This window comes from Gastrolobium bilobum, unplaced genomic scaffold, assembly GCF_033153095.1.
Source record: "Gastrolobium bilobum isolate Gb01-03AN ecotype WA unplaced genomic scaffold, APGP_CSIRO_Gbil_v1 utg6012, whole genome shotgun sequence".
Taxonomy (NCBI): Eukaryota; Viridiplantae; Streptophyta; class Magnoliopsida; order Fabales; family Fabaceae; genus Gastrolobium; species Gastrolobium bilobum.
Genome location: NW_026898430.1, coordinates 182,701 through 202,678, shown reverse-complemented (window position 1 = coordinate 202,678; position 19,978 = coordinate 182,701). Strand labels below are relative to the sequence as shown.

At 35.5% G+C, this 19,978-nt stretch overlaps 1 protein-coding gene and 1 non-coding gene across 2 annotated transcripts; one reads left to right on the top strand and one right to left on the bottom strand.

Annotated features, from left to right (window-relative positions):
• Positions 1–1,418: 1,418 nt before the first annotated feature.
• LOC133316296 (uncharacterized) lies at positions 1,419–3,624 on the bottom strand. Its single transcript, XM_061518035.1, has 4 exons — positions 3,277–3,624; positions 2,528–2,620; positions 1,786–1,920; positions 1,419–1,691 (listed from the first exon to the last, which is right to left on the bottom strand). The coding sequence occupies exons 1-4, from the start codon at positions 3,517–3,519 to the stop codon at positions 1,650–1,652; spliced, it is 513 nt and encodes a 170-aa protein (XP_061374019.1). The 5' UTR covers positions 3,520–3,624; the 3' UTR covers positions 1,419–1,649.
• On the top strand, positions 2,963–3,034 carry TRNAG-UCC (transfer RNA glycine (anticodon UCC)). The gene has a single exon. It is a non-coding gene; the product is annotated as a tRNA-Gly (tRNA).
• Positions 3,625–19,978: the final 16,354 nt, after the last annotated feature.

The window sequence follows — 19,978 nt, the reverse complement described above, 5'->3', positions numbered from 1 at the left end:
TGTCAATAGCTACTATCAATCTAATCTCTAAAATCGCCCTGTTTAATTCAATATTTTGACAGGAACTAGATCCAGAGATTGAACATTTAATAGATACATTCTGGGAGGTTGATAACTGTCCCCTGCCACTATTTGGCGAAATAACTCTTGAGGTAACATTTATCAATGTCATTGAAACTAAAATATAAGTGTTGTATTGTTAGAGGAAGACGACAAAATATTTAATAGATTAAGTTTTGCAAACTCAAGTATAATGGAATATTTATAGTTACAACTGATATTTAATAAAAAAAAAAGTTTGAAAGAATAGTTGTCATGGTCTCTGCTCATTCCCATATTCACTAACTGATTGAAATTTCAGTAAGTAAAAGTAGGAACAAGATCAGAGTCAATTTGTTATTTTTTCTGCCATATTACATGTAAATGAAGAATTTGTTGAAATTTACATGCATGAATTTTCTAAGAAAGTGAATTTCAATAAAGGGTACAATAAAAGAAAGTGCTCCTCCTAGGAAGTTGCATTGAGCTTTCAAAACTGCAGATCTTTGTTAAGATCTTCCAATAGGTACTAATTTTTTCTTCCTTTTTATTTTTTAATTTCTTGGAAGGAGTTTGAAATACAAACATCCTATCATTGTTTAAATGACTATTTATTAGTGAATTTCAATCGTTGTTAAGCACCCTTTAAATCCAATGCCTTGGTTGCTCATATAATTTTTACTTCTTGCTCCATATGTATTCTGTTTTAATTATGGAAAATTTTGCTCGCAGTCCATTGATCGAATTTCTAAAGACATATAAGGCAGTACCTGGGAGCATGTGTTTGATGTCAGCTGCAGTGAGTTCACATGTTTGAGAAGAAAGCACATTTTGTTCTAATCAATCTACATACTAACAAAAGCTAGTTTTGTCTAATATGTATCATAAAAGCTGTAGCTTGTTGAGATGAGATGACAAAACTTACTAGTAGCATCTCTGTCATTTTATTTTGCTCTTTTGGGATATGAATTTTTGGTAACAAATAACTGTTTGATCAAACTTGTTTCTAGGGATAAACGTTTGATGAGAAGTTTTAGACTCATTATTTCCTAAAACTGTATTATGATCTTTTTATAAATATAAGCATGCAGTCAATTAAATAGATAATAGCTTCCTTTTTCCATTGCTCTTGTGCTTTGTTATAATTTGGGGAAAGATTTTATCACTTGAGAAGTTATAGTCATTTATTCCCATATTTAATTGAATGACAACTAGATCAAACATCAAAATAGGTAAAGCAATTTCTGTAAGGCTATTATAAGCAAACATAGGTTGTATTGGTGGAAGTTTAGCACGGCGTTTTAATGAATATAAATAGTGCTGCTGTTGGTTGTAATACAGAATGCTAAAATATTAACTTACTTAAAAATAAACGTACATGAGACTGCAGAAGTTTTCAGAAACATAGGACATGAATGATACAATATGAAATGCTTAATCAATACCATATTCAAACACAATAACCTTGAATCCAAATCACAAGTCTTTTTTTATTTGAATTTATTTGGTTTGCAACTTTAAGCACTACTTGCTTGGAATCCCCAGAATCTGAAATGAAGCTGAGATATTATTCTCTTCATTTAAAGAAAACAGCAGCCACTCCTCCATTTTCAGATTTCACTCCTGTTAGGTTTGTCTGAATTGAAACCCACCTGAAACATATTAAAGTCAGAGCAAATTTTCAGAACAACACAAAGATGACAGAGTTTGATTTAAGAAAAAGAGCAAAGTAATATGGGATAGTACCTCAGTGGAAGGAGTAGGAACCCAGTCATTGGTTGCTGGATTGCCCTTGCTAGAGTGATGACAATCAGTATCATTATCTGGTTCTATGTGGAAGCATTTGCCACTTTTCTCTACTTCGATAAACCCTGTTCCTGTCTGTGGGTGAAGCACACATATTCATGTCATACCTATGGTTATTTGTAAAAGATATAGATTTTTGTGTGTTAACAATATCACAACGTAATCTCAGGAGAGTGAAACACACATAAGCAATGTCGATTAATTTTGCTTTTGTATCTTTGTTTCTCGTAATGTAACATCATCAATCATCATCATTTTGATAAGTAACATGTAAGTATCCAAATCTACACGTAAATTGATAAACACAAGTCTAGGTGATCTGCTAGATATGATTGGTTGGCATTAAATATAAAGGCTCACTCCGTTAAAAAGTTAAATGGGTTTAATTTTGCAAGCAAATTAACCAAAAAAAAGAATAAAGAATAAAGGTGAATTCTATTATTAACTGGTATATTTTTTTGGTTATTGGTATGCACCTAATTAATATAATTAAGAGCATGTAGTTTGAATTTCAAATTACAAATTCAATTTTACATTTGTAGGAAAGATATGCCCGCTAATATCTATATGATATGAGAAACTTAGGATATTTTGAGAAGAATGTAGCTAACATCTATATCCATATATTTGTGTGAAACCAAGGATATTTTGAGAAGAAAGCAAGTAGGATGGGAGTGAATACCGTATGGTGGTGTTTGTCCACCTTGTTGAGATCTTTGTAATACTCTGTTTCCACAAATTCTTCTGTCACTTGATTTCCATCGTAAACCAATTTCTGGAATGCAATTATTTGGGGGTGGGAATGAAACCATATTAGATGGGAACGTGGACATATAAAGTTGAGCAATGAGCATGGTTTTCATAAAAAATGAAACTTTTTTCACATTATCATTCACCTATGTATTATCAAGTAATTAAAATAAAAAATATGATAACCATTATATGAAAAGTCAAACCATTTTAAGGTGGATCAAGTCTATAAAATCTATAACATCTTAGTCATACCAAGATCTAGCTCATATGAAAGTTATTTAAAACAAAAAATGACTAGACCCAAAATCACAAATCGACTAGATATTGAGAAATTATAAATAAAAAGTGACAGAGTAAACAGCAAGCGTTTGTAGTCCAACGGTTAGGATAATTGCCTTCCAAGCAATAGACCCGGGTTCGACTCCCGGCAAACGCAGTTTTTTAATTACTCAAATTTTTTATTCTACAAAACTGAATTTCTTTAAGGAAAAAATTACATAAGAATAGTTTATTTTCGAATCCATCGAAAATCATGATATTTTTTTCTTTTTTTTAATAAATTGTGAGTTTTACCACACATGTATCTATAACATAACATGAGAGAAGATTTCTCGTGTATTATGAGATTAACCCTTTCAAGAGATTAATATAATGTTTTGGTCTTTTGGAACTACTAACCTCTTGAGGATCATTCTCGAGGCGTTGGAATTGTAGCATTTCTGGTATAGAAGATGAATCTTGGCCATTGATGTTGTTGGAGAAAGAATCCACATATTGAGAAGAATAGTCACTGCGTTGAGGCTTTGTGTGGCGCTGTGGTGCCACTCCATCGAAATACTCTCTGGTCTTTTCCTCTGTGGTGGCTTCTTCCTCAGCTGAGACATGTATGTCACTCCTGTTTGGCCTTCTGGGACCCTCCATTTTTGTTCACCTTCTTCTTCTTCTAGTGCTAATTATGCTATATGTGTCTATGTTCCTGACCTCACTCTTCCTCGGGTATCTTAGAAATGGGTGTTTGTGTTTGTGTGTATTTGTAGGAGTTGGTGGCTGTGGCTGATATTTTTTAAGTCCTGACATGTATATGGGACCTTAAAATATCACTGATAGGTGGCTTTTTCTTATAAAAATATCTAGGAAATCTTATCCATTTGGTCTTGTTGATTGTTGTTCTTGGTGGGACAATGCCAATTTCCTTAGGTGATAATTGAAGTCCACCAATTACCTTGTAACAAAATCATAAAATAACTCCTTCCTTGTTCTTGAATGATTTGCTTCTAACTAATATATATATCATTCGCTATCTTATAAGAGATTTGCAGCAAGTATCGCCTCATCTTAATTTATATATATATAAGTTTGAATGTTTTACTCACTGTTCAATGCTGACTTTGAAGTACTAAACAATATTATTGTATTTTTTTTTTTGCCTCAATCCATAATATTTGCTGGGTGATTATTATTTATTCTCTTATTTTTAATTTTTTTTATCATACAGGACAAACAATATGGTCTAATTTATTTTTTAATAAATTATAAATATTAAAAAATATATATCTATTTATCACCGATTCGATTGTAATGTATTCAACCACAGACAAACCAAAGAGATGTGAATCAGTACATTTATCGATTTAATGAAGGTATATATGTTGGGTATGGCTCATACTTCACATGATGATGTTGACCCTAATTGTCGGGGTCAGCAGAAAGGCAACTGGGGTTCCGCTCCCAGGTGAGCGGGCGGGGGTCCGGGGGGCAGCGCCCCCAGGCCCGTAGAGGCTAGGCAATGTTTAGGCCTCTATTTCTATGGTAATTTTCTTAGCAGTTTGGGCTTGGGCCCATGAATAGCTGCTGTTAGGGTTTTTTGTAATCCTATTTATATTTGCCTTGTAAACCGAGAGACTTGTAACGAGTGGCGGTGAGGTGAATATAGTACAGACAAGCTGGACGTAGCCTATATTGGGTGAACTAGGGTAAATCATCGTGTCAATCTCTCTACTCTTATCTCTTTTTCTGTTTTCTCGATTCTGTGTGATTGTCGATTTCCAACAATATATCCCCTCTCACAGACCCATAAAAAATCTCGCGAAGTTTTTTTATTATTTTTAAATATAATAGGTCTCACCTCTTTTCATCTCAGTAGAAAAATTAATAGTTTCTCTGCTACGGTAAAAATTATTAACCTTTTAATGAATGGTCCAATTTTAATAATGTAGGACCTATTTAATGTGAAGTTTCTATATTAGGCTTGTTAGGTTATAGTTTGAATAATGAAGCTATGGATGGCTTAGTTTTAGATGGTTTAGCTTATTGCCTTGATTAGACTAGTATGTAGGGTTGACAAAACGGGCCAACCCAGCTCGACCCGGCCTAACCCGTATTCAATCCGAAAAAAACAAGTCGGGTTAGGGTTGGCCCGAAAAAAAAAAACGAGTCAGAAAACCCAACCCAGCCCAACTCGAGTCGGGTTAGGGTTGGCTCGCGGGTTGGCTCGGAAAAAAGCTCACGGGTTAGATTGAAATAATGTCAATGAGTTAGCTCGCGGGTTGGTTAGCTAGAAATATTGTGGTGGGCTAGGATTAGTGGGCCCAAGTTTAGCAATGCAAAATTAGTTACTGAATTAGCTAGTTTGTTATAGAAACTATTATAGAATATTCCTAAATAATAGAATATAAGGAGGGGGTGTGGGAGTGTGAGGTATTCAGAATATTTGGAGTGGGGTTTTGGGAAAGGATCTCTTGGGATCTCTTTGGCCTAGGTATTTGGCTTTAGAGTGAGTGAGGTCTTTTGGTGTTTATTTTCTGTATTTCCTTTATATTTTCTGCAATTTATCCTTGTAAGGAGCTTGTCTCCATTTATATTTCTGCAATTTCTTATGAATAACAATAGGTTCCATCAATTTGGTATCAGAGCACTTCCGATCTAGGGGTGCTTTCTGGTCCAGATTCAAAAATAAAAATAAAAATAAAAATAAAAAATCGAGCAACAGATCCAGGATACAATGGTTCCAACATTTTATGGAGAAGGAGACGACGCTTGGGGATGGCAAATTGCTATGGAGCAATATTTTCAAGAAAAACAAATAAAGGAAGAGGCTCAACAATTGGCAGAAACTCTGAAGGGGCTTGAAGGATGTGCGTTCTACTGGTCTAGGCTTTGGAATCTTAACAATCCTAATGCAAAATTGTGGGATTTTACCAAAGCATTTATAAATAAATATCTACCTGAGATTTATTTGGTAGAGAAAGAAGAAAAAGAAGCCACAGTGGAGGAAGAAACGCAAAAAGAAGGAGAACGAGCAGATCCAAGCTCAGAAAAAAGAACCGAAGATACCAGATCAAAAAAAATAGAAGAAATAGAAGATAAAGAAAAAGAAGCAACCAAAGGAACAGAAGACAACATCAACCAAAAAGAAGTAGATACAGCGATTGCAGAAAAAGAAGGTGAAACAGAGGTTGAAAAAGAAGAAGGAGAAGGAGACGTTAAGGCATATCAAATCTCAGAAAAAGAAGCATAAGAGATTACAGAAAAAGAAGAAGAAGAAGAAGTACAGGAGGATGAAGAAGATCATGAGGAAGAAGAAGTTGAGGCAGAAATGCACTTGCAAGCAGTGGCAGATTTGGGAAGAATGAAAGTGTGGGCACAAGGGGTGGAAGAAGGCGAAGTGATGATGGGAAGTTGGGGAGGCGGAACGGGCTGGAGCGAAAATGGGTCTTTGTCGTTCAGCCATGGGAAGAACCAGTCACGAGGAGAGCACGTAGGGGAACAAGGAATGATCCGGAGACGAAGCGGATCTGTTACAGGTCGAAACGGAGGTGGATTTGGAGGTGCTCATGGGTTTGTGGGTCGAGATGCTTTAGAAAACAAGGATGGGCATAATGGGTTACATAGGGGTCCAACTAATAGACAAAATGGGCCTAATCTTTTGGCCCAACATGGGGGATTCAATTCTGAAAGCCTAAGACATGCTTTAGCCACTAATGTTGCAAACCCTATGCTAACAAAAGGAGGGCCTCACGAAGGTGGTGCAGCTACATACACAAGGGTTTCAAATTATTTAGGAGCTGAGATTCCACATGCTGGCCGAGTTGCTGTTTTAGCTGGAATGCCTCTTGCAGTCATAGAGACATGTATAATAAGTGCAACTCCCTTTGCTTGCCGCCATGTTTATGGTTATATTTTCGGTTATGAGAAGCTAGTTGCTGAATACGTCACTGCAATGGCTCCTCTGGTTAGTAAATCTATTGTACTGGACAACATGTCTGTCAATTCCCTTTGTCAACTCCTTCTTTGGCATGTGTTGATTATGGGTAAGGGTGGGAATAAGCCTTATGAAGAAGAGAGGGGATTACATGGTTGGGTTTTCATACCAATGCACTCTGTTTTCTGGACAGAAACTCCACAAAATACAGAGCGTGGGGACAGTGGTTTTATACTCTGTTTCAGGGCCAACAATTCCACAGAAAACAGAGCATTAGAGGGCAAGAAAGGAACAACAATTTGTAAGGTTGTAGCAGTACCCAACGACAATTCTTTGACTTCTAGCATAACTGGTTCTATATGCTTCAAGCAATGGGACCCTGGTGGATGTTCAATTACATCCCCTATCATCTTCCTCACCTTGAGGACAAGGTGAATTTTGAATGGGGAGTATTGATGGGCTAGGATTAGTGGGCCCAAGTTTAGCAATGCAAAATTAGTTACTGAATTAGCTAGTTTGTTATAGAAACTATTCTAGAATATTCCTAAATAATAGAATATAAGGACGGGGTGTGGGAGTGTGAGGTATTCAGGTATTCAGAATATTTGGAGTGGGGTTTTGGGAAAGGATCTCTTGGGATCTCTTTAGCCTAGGTATTTGGCTTTAGAGTGAGTGAGGTCTTTTGGTGTTTATTTTCTGTATTTCCTTTATATTTTCTGCAATTTATCCTTGTAAGGAGCTTGTCTCCATTTATATTTCTGCAATTTCTTATGAATAACAATAGGTTCCATCATATTGCCAGTGAGTTGGCTTGCGGATTGGCTCGCGGGTTGGTTCGCGGGTTGGCTCAAACAAATTATCCTACTCAAATATAATTTGAATTGTCGATACGATTCCAGAATCCCTTAAATAATCTAATATGAGTGTTTGTTATGCTAATCTAACAAGCAATCAGACCTGGTGAACTTGGGGCAATTAGCTTGAGCACAAGAAAGTGTTAATAATATACATCATTTGTTATTCTATCCACGTTAATGACTACAACGCGAATCACAGTATACTCACAAGATAAGTCTTGGCTATTCTGAATGGCCTGACAAAATACCAAGTGACAAGTCCATTGGAATGCCAACTCCAAATTATTAGTGAAGTCGATATTGATGGAAACAGGAGTATAGATTTTGAAGAGTTCTGGAACATTCTGGGAACGAACGTGAAGGTTCCAAATAGAAACCTGTGTCGTTGTTTTTAAACTTTGAAAGAAATGGACGAAAACATATAGCCAGTACTATTGTGTCCTCTTCACAAACATAGCAAATATTCTTTATCCAAGACTTCCCCAGAACGAAGTCAATAATGTAAAATATGTTTAACCAGCATTTAATTGCGTAAGTAGCTACTTTGAAAGTGACGACTGACGAGGAACGATGTGCAGCGTTGATATTAGTATTTTTAATTAAAAAAAAATCAACCCGCGAGCTGGCTCGTTTGACCTGCGGGCTGGCTCGTTTTTGTCCGGGTTGGATCGGCTGGGGTTGGAAGCTCATTTATGCCAACCCAACCTGACTCATTTGTAACGAGTTACGAGCCAACCCGACTCGTTTTTGACATCCCTACTAGTATGTACTGGTTCGTTTTGAAATTTTTGTAGTTAACAGGGTTACCGAGGGCCAAAAAGGTAAAAACAGAATTACAAATGGGTACTCTCAACAAGATCTGTCAAAGGAAAAAAACGAAAGAATCGACAATCAAACAAAATAAGCCTATGGGGTTCGTTTGCACTTACGTTGGCTTGGAGGAGAGCATGAATGAAAAAGATACTCCAACCACACCAAGATATTATTTGTGTCGATTAAGGAAATCGCCTCGAGTGAGGCTCCTTCTATATAAACCAACTCATAAGTCCCAACCCAATTCAAGATGAATCTCGTAAGATGTCACTAGAAATATCAACACTTTAAAAATTCTGACGTGTCTAACACATCAGATTACAGATGATACAAATAAAAGTGCACATGCAGCTTCTTGTGATTCAGCACGTGCAAATTCCTCCAACTCAGCTTCGTCTGTGTATATGCCTCGAACTGATCATAACAAAATACAACTGATGGAACCATTTTCTGTTAAGGGAGTTAGATGATTAGTTAGATATGCTGTGTATTATTTTTCTGTTAATCTGTTAACCCTTGTATTTAGCTCACCTATATATAAAGGTGCAGTAGTGTAATATTAATGGATAAGATTCATTTTTCACAATTTTCAATCCTTCTTCTCTTTCAATATGATAGCCTCAGATTCTGTTATGGTATCAAAGCTCAAATAAGAGCTCTGGTACTCGCCTCCATCAAGTTCTTGTGATCAACAATGGCAGATCCCAATCTTGTAGCTTTAGATTTTCACACAAATTCTTCTAATCCTCTTTTCCTGCATTCAAATGAAAATTCATCCCTAGTTCTTGTTTCACCTCCTTTGAGTGGTAACAATTACCACACCTGGGCTCGAGCAATGAGCGTCGCTTTACTTTCAAAGAACAAAATTTGTTTCATCGATGGATCTATGCCTTCTCCTGCACCTGATGATGTGATTTTTCCTCAATGGCAAAGATGCAACACGATGGTAATGTCATGGATAAATAGATCCATTTCAGAATCAATTGCAAAGTCTACCCTATGGATTGAATGTGCTCGTGAAGTGTGGATGGATTTGCGAGATCGATTTGCTCAATCTGATGTTTTTCGCATTTCTGATCTCCAAGAAGAGATCTACGGAATTCACCAAGGAGATAGAACAGTAACCGAATTCTTCATTCAACTCAAGATAATGTGGGATGAGTTGGAGAATCTCAAGCCGCTTCCATCATGCGAATGTGTTCCTCCATGTGGATGTGGAGCAATAGCAACAGTGAGATCATATCGTGAAAGAGATTATATGATTCGCTTCTTGAAAGGTCTTAATGACAAGTATGCTTCAGTTAAATCACAGATAATGATGATTGATCCATTATCGAATGCAAATAAAGCCTTTTCCATGGTGGTACAACAAGAGAGGCAATTTGGAGCTGATTCAAGTAATGGAGTTTTGATTAACTCACAACCATTTGTTGGTTTTAATAACAATGCAGGAAATGGAAATCGCAGAAACTTCAACCAATTTGCTGGAAGAAATGGTAGAGGTCGTGGAAGAAACTCTGGTGGAAGAGGAAACTATGGAAACGGAGTTTGCACTCATTGTGGTAGATCCAACCACACCATCGAAACTTGCTACCAGCTTCATGGATATCCACCAAGGTATCATTCACGCAATGCAGATATTCAGCATGCTAGCAATAACGTGATCAATGCTAATCTTGATGAGAATCTTTCCAATGCACAAAGTCATCAGATTGAAAACAATGCTCCTCAGCTAACTCCAGAACAGTATCAACAACTCCTATCCCTCATTCAAAATTCAAGTTCAAACAATGTCAACCAAACCACACACGTTGCAAATAATGCACAAGTTCCTCATTCTAACACAAACACATCAGGTATATCACACACTCAGTGGATCATAGACACTGGAGCCACTGATCATATATCGTATCTTGCATCCAATTTTTCTTGTCTTCGAAAAATTACTCCTATAGCTATTACATTACCTAATGGTTCGCAAATTATGTCTTCATATTCAAGATCAGTAGTTATATCATCCACACTCACCTTATTAGATGTATTATTTGTGCCTGAGTTCCATGTTAACTTGATATCTGTCACAAAATTGGTTAATTCATTTGATTGTTGTTTGACTTTCCTTGGTCGTTTTTGTTTTATAAAACAGAATTCCTCCCAAGCGATGATTGGTTCTGCTGAGCATAAGAACGGCCTATGTGTGATAGTTCAAAATGAGATAGCTACTCCAAACTATACAATTCAAAGTTGCAGTTTGAATAAAGTGTCAACTACTTCAGAAAATTCATCTTTATGGCATAGACGGCTGGGCCATGTTTCTGATGTAGTACTACACAAGATGTCTTGTAAATTTCCCTTTATCAATTCAAATCATGTAAACCCATGTGATGCTTGCCACTTAGCGAAGCAAAAATTGTTGCCTTTCAGTCCTAGGTTTAATAAAAGTGCAAAAGTATTTGATCTCCTTCATGCAGACATTTGGGGACCACTTGCCACACAATCCATTCATGGTCACATATATTTCTTAACACTGGTTGACGATTTTTCGAGATTCATATGGCTTGTGTTAATGAAAAACAAAGGAGAAACCAGAACTCACATCAAACATTTCTTTGCCTATGTAGAAAATCAGTATCATACTACCATTAAAGTGATTCGCAGTGACAATGGTAGCGAGTTTCAAATGAAAGATTTTTTCTTGCAAAAAAGAGTTATCCATCAAACAAGTTATAGAAAGACACCTCAACAGAATGCAACAGTTCAGAGAAAGCATCAACATTTAATTAATGTAGCAAGACCCTTATCATTCCAATGTTCTTTACCTCTTCAACTATGATCCTATGCAGTAAGCCATGTTGCACATGTCATCAATCGTATATGCTCTCCAACCACAAATAAAAAAACCCTTATGAATTGCTACACAACAAACCTCCTATCATTACACATCTCAAAGTCTTTGGAAGCTTGTGTTATGCTTCTACCCTTCACTCTGGCCGTACCAAATTTTCTCCAAGAGCATGTAAGGATGTCTTTCATGGATATAAAAGTGGGACAAAAGGTTTTGTGCTGTATGATCTATCTTCCCATGATATATTTGTGTCCCGTCATGTAGTATTTTATGAGGACCAATTCCCATTCCAAAGGAAAGAGTTATCCACATCCACAACACCAAATTTATTACCTGATCACCCAAATTCCTATGACACAAATTCTATCCCTATAGCCCCTATTACATTGATACCAGACAACCCAAACCCACCACCCAATGACCACATCCCACCCATTGATCCTACAACCTCTGACCCAACATCTCAAAATACCACATCCTCACCTTTACCTATTCGATGATCATCTCGACTTCGAACTGCACCACGCTACTTAATGGACTATCACTATGGGCTATCTCTTGCTCAGCAGCATCCATCATCACCAGGTTTGTCTAGATCTTCATCTTTTTCTGTTAGTCATCCTTTATCAAGTGTAGGGGTGGCAATTTGTGTTAATGGGTCGGGTTCGGGTCAACCTGGTTCTGACATGAACACGAATAGGCTCAACCCGAACACGACACGATTAACAATTCGTGTTATAAAACTGAACCCGAACACGACCTGTTAATTAAACGGGTTGACACGATACAACCCGAATTTGGGCATAATCTGTTTTTACACAGGTTGACATGACCCAACACGACCCGACCGTATTAGCATCCTCAACATTTGCATCTTGAACATCAATCTCCTGGTCCATCATTTCAGTGCTATTTTGTGATTCAAAATCCATCTACATGTACAAATAATGACAATAATATAGATAAGAAATTTTTATAACAAATGAAACCCAAATAACTAACAACCAGCACAGCCATACAGTGGGTCATTGTGTAACAACATACTGCATAACAAAAGAATGTGATATATTATTCTATTTTTATTTTTATTTTAAAAAAAAATTTAAAATTGAAACCCGTGAAAACTGCATAACAATATACGGTGGGTTAATCACAAATTGAAAATTATAACTCTTGAATCCGTGAAACATGATCCATTCAATATATATAAAGCAACGGTGGGTATAGATTTCATTCGCAGGAACAATATATATATAACGGTGGGTATATATATAAAACGACAAAAGTGAATAAAGCAAAAAATGAAAGAATACTTAATAAATTTGCGGACAGTGCGTACCTTTTTGGTTGAGGTGGAAGAAGGTTTGCGGACAGAGATGAGAGATCGCCAGCAGAGAGAAAGATCAGTAGCTGAGTGTTTGGACTTTGGAAGTGAGAGAGACAAGGGTTGCGGCCGCGGAGAGTGAAGTGAGAGAACAGTTAAAACCCTAACATTTAATTTTTATATCATGAGGTAAAATGACCAGAACATCCTTATAATTTTGTGGGCCAGCAGGCTCGCGGGTTAACCTGTAACCCGACACGAATTTTTTCGTGTTATTTTTCTTCAACCCGGACACGACCCATTTAATAAATGGGTTGACCCGAACACGAAAATTTCGTGTCGGGTTCGGGTCGGGTTGACAGGTCGTGTCATAAATTGCCACCCCTAATCAAGTGTCATTTCCTATAATAATTGTTGTCCTTCATACAAAATTTTTTGTCTCAACTCATCCACACAATTTGAACCACGTTTCTACTCTCAAGCTATCAAGCATGATCACTGGCGTTAAGCTATGAATACTGAATTATCTGCACTCTCCAACAACAATACATGGACTTTGGTTCATTTACCAACAGGAAAACAACCCATAGGATGTAAATGGGTGTACCGTATCAAATATCGTTCCAATGGATCTGTTGAGCGATACAAAGCTTGATTAGTTGCCAAAGGATTTCCCAAATGGAAGGGGTAGATTATTTTGATACTTTCTCCCCAGTTGCGAAATTAACCTCTATTCGCACTCTTCTTGTCGTTGCTGCCATTAAAGGGTGGCACCTTGAGCAATTGGACGTCAACAATGCCTTTTTACATGGCGATCTTCATGAGGACGTTTATATGGAACTTCCTCAAGGTCTTCAAGTTTCAGATTCTACTCTTGTCTGCAAACTCAAGAAGTCGTTGTATGGGCTAAAGCAAGCTAGCCGGCAATGGTATGCTAAGCTATCCTCTGCCCTTATTTCCATTGGCTATAAACAAGCTAACGCTGATCATTCGATGTTCACTTTAACCACTGATGGATCATTTACAGTGATTGTAGTTTACGTTGATGATATTATTCTCTCTGGTAACAACATTACAGAGATACAGCATGTCAAAGATTTCATTGATCTGAAATTTAAGATCAAGGATCTTGGTAGTTTACGTTTCTTTTTGGGTCTTGAGGTAGCTCGATCTAAACAAGGTATCATTGTTAATCAACGTAAATATGCACTCGATTTAGTTTCAGATGCTGGTCTCCTTGCTGAAAAGACTATGTCTTCTCCAATGGACCCATCTGTTAAACTCAGTCGCACTCAAGGAACTCCCCTCTCAGATGCATTACCTTATCGTCGTCTCATTGGTCTGTTGTATCTCACGACGACACGTCCAGATCTCTGTTTTGCTGTTCAACAGCTTTCTCAGTATGTATCACAACCTACTGAGGTTCATTTAAATGCTGCTCATCGTATTTTACGACAAATGATACAAATAAAAGTGCACATGCAGCATCTTGTGATTCAACACGTGCAAATTCCTCCAACTCAGCTTTGTCTGTGAATATGCCTCGAACTGATCATAACAGAATACAACTGATGCAACCGTTTTCTGTTAAGGGAGTTAGATGATTAGTTAGATATGTTGTGTATTATTTTTCTGTTAATCTGTTAACCCTTGTATTTAGCTCACCTATATATAAAGGTGCAGTAGTGTAATATTAATGATAAGATTCATTTTTCACAATTTTCAATCCTTCTTCTCTTTCAATATGATAGCCTCATATTTGTATTCTGTTATGATCAATTCGAGGCATATACACAGACGAAGCTGAGTTGGAGGAATTTGCACGTGCTGAATCACAAGAAGCTGCATGTGCACTTTTATTTGTATCATCTGTAATCTGATGTGTTAATGTCTAACATCTTTTGACACTCTCTGACAATCCTGACACTTCAACACGCGTTGTAGAGATTCAAAAAAAAAAGTTTAAAGGGTACATTGCGTTGCGTTTTTAGTTCCAACTATTAGATTCGTTGGATTACGATTACCATTTTCTTGAGTTTAATATAAATATTTGTGATATCTTATGTTTCCTTGCAAAATTGATGACTATTATAAGTTTAGCTTCATTTTTTTGTTAAATTATTGAATATTAAATATAATATACACTACATAAATTAAAAATATTATTTAATATCAAAACGTGTTCTAACGTGTCAAAATCTAATATTTTTTAGAATTAACGTGTCAGAATGTCGTATCATGTTGTATCCTGTGTCAGTATCGATGCTACATAGATCACCAGATTTAGGGGTGATAATTCGACTTGTAAAGATATGATAAGCATTTAATATGAACGTAACATAAATTTAAAAACCAGTTAAAATTTTTATAGGTTGACACCACACAATAAAATATTTATAATGAATGTTATTTTCATGAATATTGTGTTAACACAATAACAAGAATAAATTGTAAAAAAAAAATTAATGCACATCAATTTTGTATGTAACATGGCATGAATTTTTTGTATCAGTTTTTATCAATATAAACATGACACAAATTTAAAAATAAATTAACCGAATAGAAATTTTTTTTGTCAAATTGAAAATTATCACCGCTAATTAGGGATAAATCTTTTTAAAGTAGGTACAACATTTTTTCACTTTTGAAAAAAAAAAGTGGAATGTGGTGGAAAAAAAAATTTAAAAGTGCTAAAAAAATTTCCATAAGTGAAAAAATATTATATCCAGTTGAGTACAATAATGGTACCAAATATTTATCCGCTAACCAAAAGGATCCGACGTATCCATCATCATTAAGTTTAAACCAACTCGTGCCATTTGACATTTTTCAGAAAGAGGGGAAGGGGTTTAAACTTAATTATGATGGGTTGCTGTGTGTTTGAATTAGGGGTGGCAATTCGTGTTAATGGGTCGGGTTCGGGTCAACCTGGTTCTGACACGAACACGAATAGACTCAACCCGAACACGACACGATTAACAATTCGTGTTATAAAACTGAACCCGAACATGACCTGTTAATTAAACGGGTTGACACGATACAACCCGAATTTGGGCATAATCTATTTTTACACGGGTTGACATGACCCAACACGACCCGACCCAACACAACCCGACCGTATTAGCATCCTCAACATTTGCATCTTGAACATCAATCTCCTGGTCCATCATTTCAGTGATGTTTTGTGATTCAAAATCCATCTACATGTACAAATAATGACAATAATATAGATAAGAAATTTTTATAACAAATAAAACCCAAATAATTAACAACCAGCACAGCCATACGGTGGGTCATTGTGTAACAACATACTGCATAACAAAAGAATGTGATATATTATTCTATTTTTATTTTTATTTTTAAAAAGAAAATTTTAAAATTGAAACCCGTGAAAACTGCATAACAATATACGGTGGGTTAATCACAAATTGAAAATTATAACTCTTGAATCCGTGAAACATGATCCATTCAATATATATATATATATATATATAATATTCAGTAAAGCAACGGTGGGTATAGATTTCATTCGCAGGAACAATATATATATAACGGTGGGTATATGTATAAAACGACAAAAGTGAATAAAGCAAAAAATGAAAGAATACTTAATAAATTTGCGGACAGTGCGTACCTTTTTGGTTGAGGTGGAAGAAGGTTTGCGGACAGAGATGAAAGATCGCCAACAGAGAGAAAGATCAGTAGCTGAGTGTTTGGACTTTGGAAGTGAGAGAGACAAGGGTTGCGGCCGCGGAGAGTGAAGTGAGAGAACAGTTAAAACCCTAACATTTAATTTGTATATCATGAGGTAAAATGACCAGAATATCCTTATAATTTTGCGGGTCAGCAGGTTCGCGGGTTAACCTGTAACCCAACACGAATTTTTTCATGTTATTTTTCTTCAACCCGGACACGACCCATTTAATAAATGGGTTGACCCGAACACGAAAATTTCGTGTCGGGTTCGGGTCGGGTTGACGGGTCGTGTCATAAATTGCCACCCCTAGTTTGAATTGACTAATATAACTACGAACCACTTGCTTTGGATTGGCAAATCCGATGAATTTAAGGTCGGGGGTACTCTTGTTCCTCCAAACTAGAGAAACCAACAAGAAACTAAAAATTCAGATAAGGAATGAACTTTATCCTGGAAGTACAACTTCGCGGGTAGACAATCCTTGAGTCATTCATTCCCTTGGATCAGGATGAGGTAGAACTTAGAATTTCGTACACGTGGGTTGAAAGCATTCCAAATAGTTTAGGTAACTCATTTACTAAAAATATAAAAATAGTACTTAATAATATTAACCATAAAACAATGAATGGAATGAGTAAAAATACGTGAATTTTTTTTTTAATTTTAACTAACTCGTTTAATTTTAACTAACAATGAATAGAAATGGATTTATGGGAAAAAAATGATATTGTCATGTGGAAATATCACAATCATACAAAGTAAATCAACAGTTATGATTTTGTAACTACTTATTTTAATATATTTTCTCTCTTCTCCTTTGTTATCATTAATTCACTTTTATATGGTTATGATTCCCCGCATGATTTGGTCATATAATTTTTCAAATGAGAGGATCCAAATTCAACATATTATATCTAATGTAATACTATTTTTTTATCATTCTTCTATTTTGTGCCGAAAGCACTTTTCTAGGATTTTTGGACAAGAATTGCACAGTTAAAGTTGATTAAATAAAAAATTTCAAACTAATACAGTTAAACATGTCAACGAAACTGACGGGACTAGTCCCGTCAATGATTCTGATGGAATTGATGTCACGTCAGCGCCCCGTAGGTAGTCCTGTTACCGTAAAACCTCATAAAATCGTAACTTTTGATTCGGGTACCCAAATCAGATTATTATTTTTTATTTCACATAACTTTTCGAGATTTACACAATGACATCTCATCTGACATATTTTATCTCCCACAAACATAATTCGAATTTGCAACAATAGTTCCACAGTCACAAAAGCATTTAAACTCAGAAGCTCTTGAGTTATTTCCGAACCAACACCATGAACTGCAGCATATGTCATCGATTGACACGTTTTATCTATGTGAACGATGTTGTTTAATTCCTTTTCTTATTTTTCGAACCATACAACAATAACAAATAATGGCAGTGGTTTCCTCTCCATCAATGCGCACATGCAACAATGAATAACAACGTTTCTTCTTGCGAAAAGTCTTAAAGCACTTATCTTGTTGCTGAAAAAATCATTGGTTCAAAGGCTAGCCGTGGGAAAACAAGGCCAAGAAATCGATGACACGTGCTATAGCTCATGGTGTTGGTTCAGAAAGAGCTTAGGAGCTTATGGGTTTAAATGCTCTTGTGATTGTGGAACTATTGTTGTAAATTCGAATTATGTTTGTGGGAGATAAAATTTGTGAAATGAGATGTCATTGCGTAGATCTCAAAAAGTTATGTGAAATAAAAAAATCTAATTTAGATACCTTGAATCAAAAGTTATGGTCTTTTGAAGTTTTATGATAACAGGACTGTCTACGTGATGCTGACATGACATCAGTCATGTAAGAATCATTGACAGGACTAGTCCTGTCAGTACTATTGAGTCTCTATTTTGTTTAGAGTAAATATCTTTTTTGGTCCTCAGCAAATTTCACGATGCCTGCTTTAGTCCCTAGCAAATAAAAAGGCCCATCGTGGTCCCTAAGAAATTCAAAATAGACCTATTTAGTTGAAATCGTGGTCCCTAACAAATTCAAAAAAGACCCATATTAGTCCTCAAAATGACTAAAATGGGTCCATTTTGAATTCTTTAAGGACCACGATGGACCTTTTTATTTGCTAGGGACTAAAATGGGTATCGTGAAATTTGCTGCGGACCAAAAAAGATATTTACTCTTTTGTTTATATACTTACGTGCTATGGGTTTGCAATGGAAATTAAAATTGATTTCTTTTCTCTCGACATCATCAATTAATACTTTTTGGTCGATAATAATTACTAAGTGGGTCTGAAATGTGTTACTTCAAAAAAGAAAAAAAATGGGTCTGAAATGTCTTGATGTAAGGTGCTTAGATCGTGAATTTCACTGCATTACATCTGTTACTCTATACAAAATGTAGTCTTTTTCAATATAAAGTTGATCATTGATTCATATCTGATATCTTGACTGAAAAAGTTTATATCGTGATTCATTTGTGTATTTCTATATTATAAACTGACTTCTATAATATGGGTTTGATTTTTTTATGTTACCTGATAATTGAATTTTCATGTTGTGACTCAATTAATGGTGGACTCTACATTTATTAAAAAATAAAAAATAAAAGAAAAGTTTTGTACGCAAATTGAAGGGTCACAACATGATAATTGAATTCTCATGCAACATGAAAAAATATTTTTCCTCAATAGTAACAATATAATTGATTAAAACTATTTAATAATAGAGTAATATGCAATGTTATTAAAACTGACCCGGTCATTGACCCGGTCGAGGTACCGGATCACTGGTTCAACCAGTGGGTCACTGGTTCAACTGCATGACTCGGTAATTATATGCAATTTTATAATTTATATTGAAAAATTATAAACATACTCAAATATCTAAAAAAAATGATAAAAATTTCAAATATTTTAATACAAAAAATAGTAAATCACATATTATTATCAAATAAAAAATAAAACAAAAATATAACGATCGTGATAGGGGCTTTAGGTTCATAAAACGACATCTCTAACTATAAATTAATTCAAAATTTTATGCATAGTACATAATTGAGATAATATTAGTGTTGTAGGTACATAACTTATGTAAGTCAATAAGCAAAAAAATATTAAAATATGGCTATTATGATTTTTTTTTTTTAAAAAACAAAAATTTGGAAAAAAAAAAAAATTTGGACCGGCCAGGTCGGACCGGTTCTGATGCATGGCTGGTCCGTTGTTTCAACCAGACCGATTATTTGACCGGTTTACTGGTTCCTGGGTCGACCTGGCCAGGTCGGTCCGGTTTTAATAACTATGGTAATATGTACATGAATAGGTAATGATATTTCAAAGTTTTAGAAAGAAAGGATATTAGCCAGTGTAAGTTAAAGCTATTAATCAGATTCCTTGAGTGAATGAAATTCCAATATAATGTTCTAGTTTCTAGTAATTTTTTTCTTAAATCTGATTTCTATGTTTTAAATTTTAATCTTTGGTTGCATTTATATATGGGAATATAATTTCTTATGTTATATGAAATAAAATCACCTCATATATACACAAAAAGTGAGTGAGATCAAGTTATTTTTTCTCTCTTATTCTTACTTAATCTAATTAGGGGTGTTTGCGATTTGGATTGAATCGGTTT

Coding starts and splice junctions, on each gene's coding strand:
- LOC133316296 (XM_061518035.1), bottom strand. CDS start 3,519: ATGGAGGGTCCCAGAAGGCCAAACAGGAGTGACATACATGTCTCAGCT. Junction 2,621..3,276: donor TCGAGAATGATCCTCAAGAG/GTTAGTAGTTCC, acceptor ATTGCATTCCAG/AAATTGGTTTACGATGGAAA. Junction 1,921..2,527: donor TGGACAAACACCACCATACG/GTATTCACTCCC, acceptor CTTCACCCACAG/ACAGGAACAGGGTTTATCGA.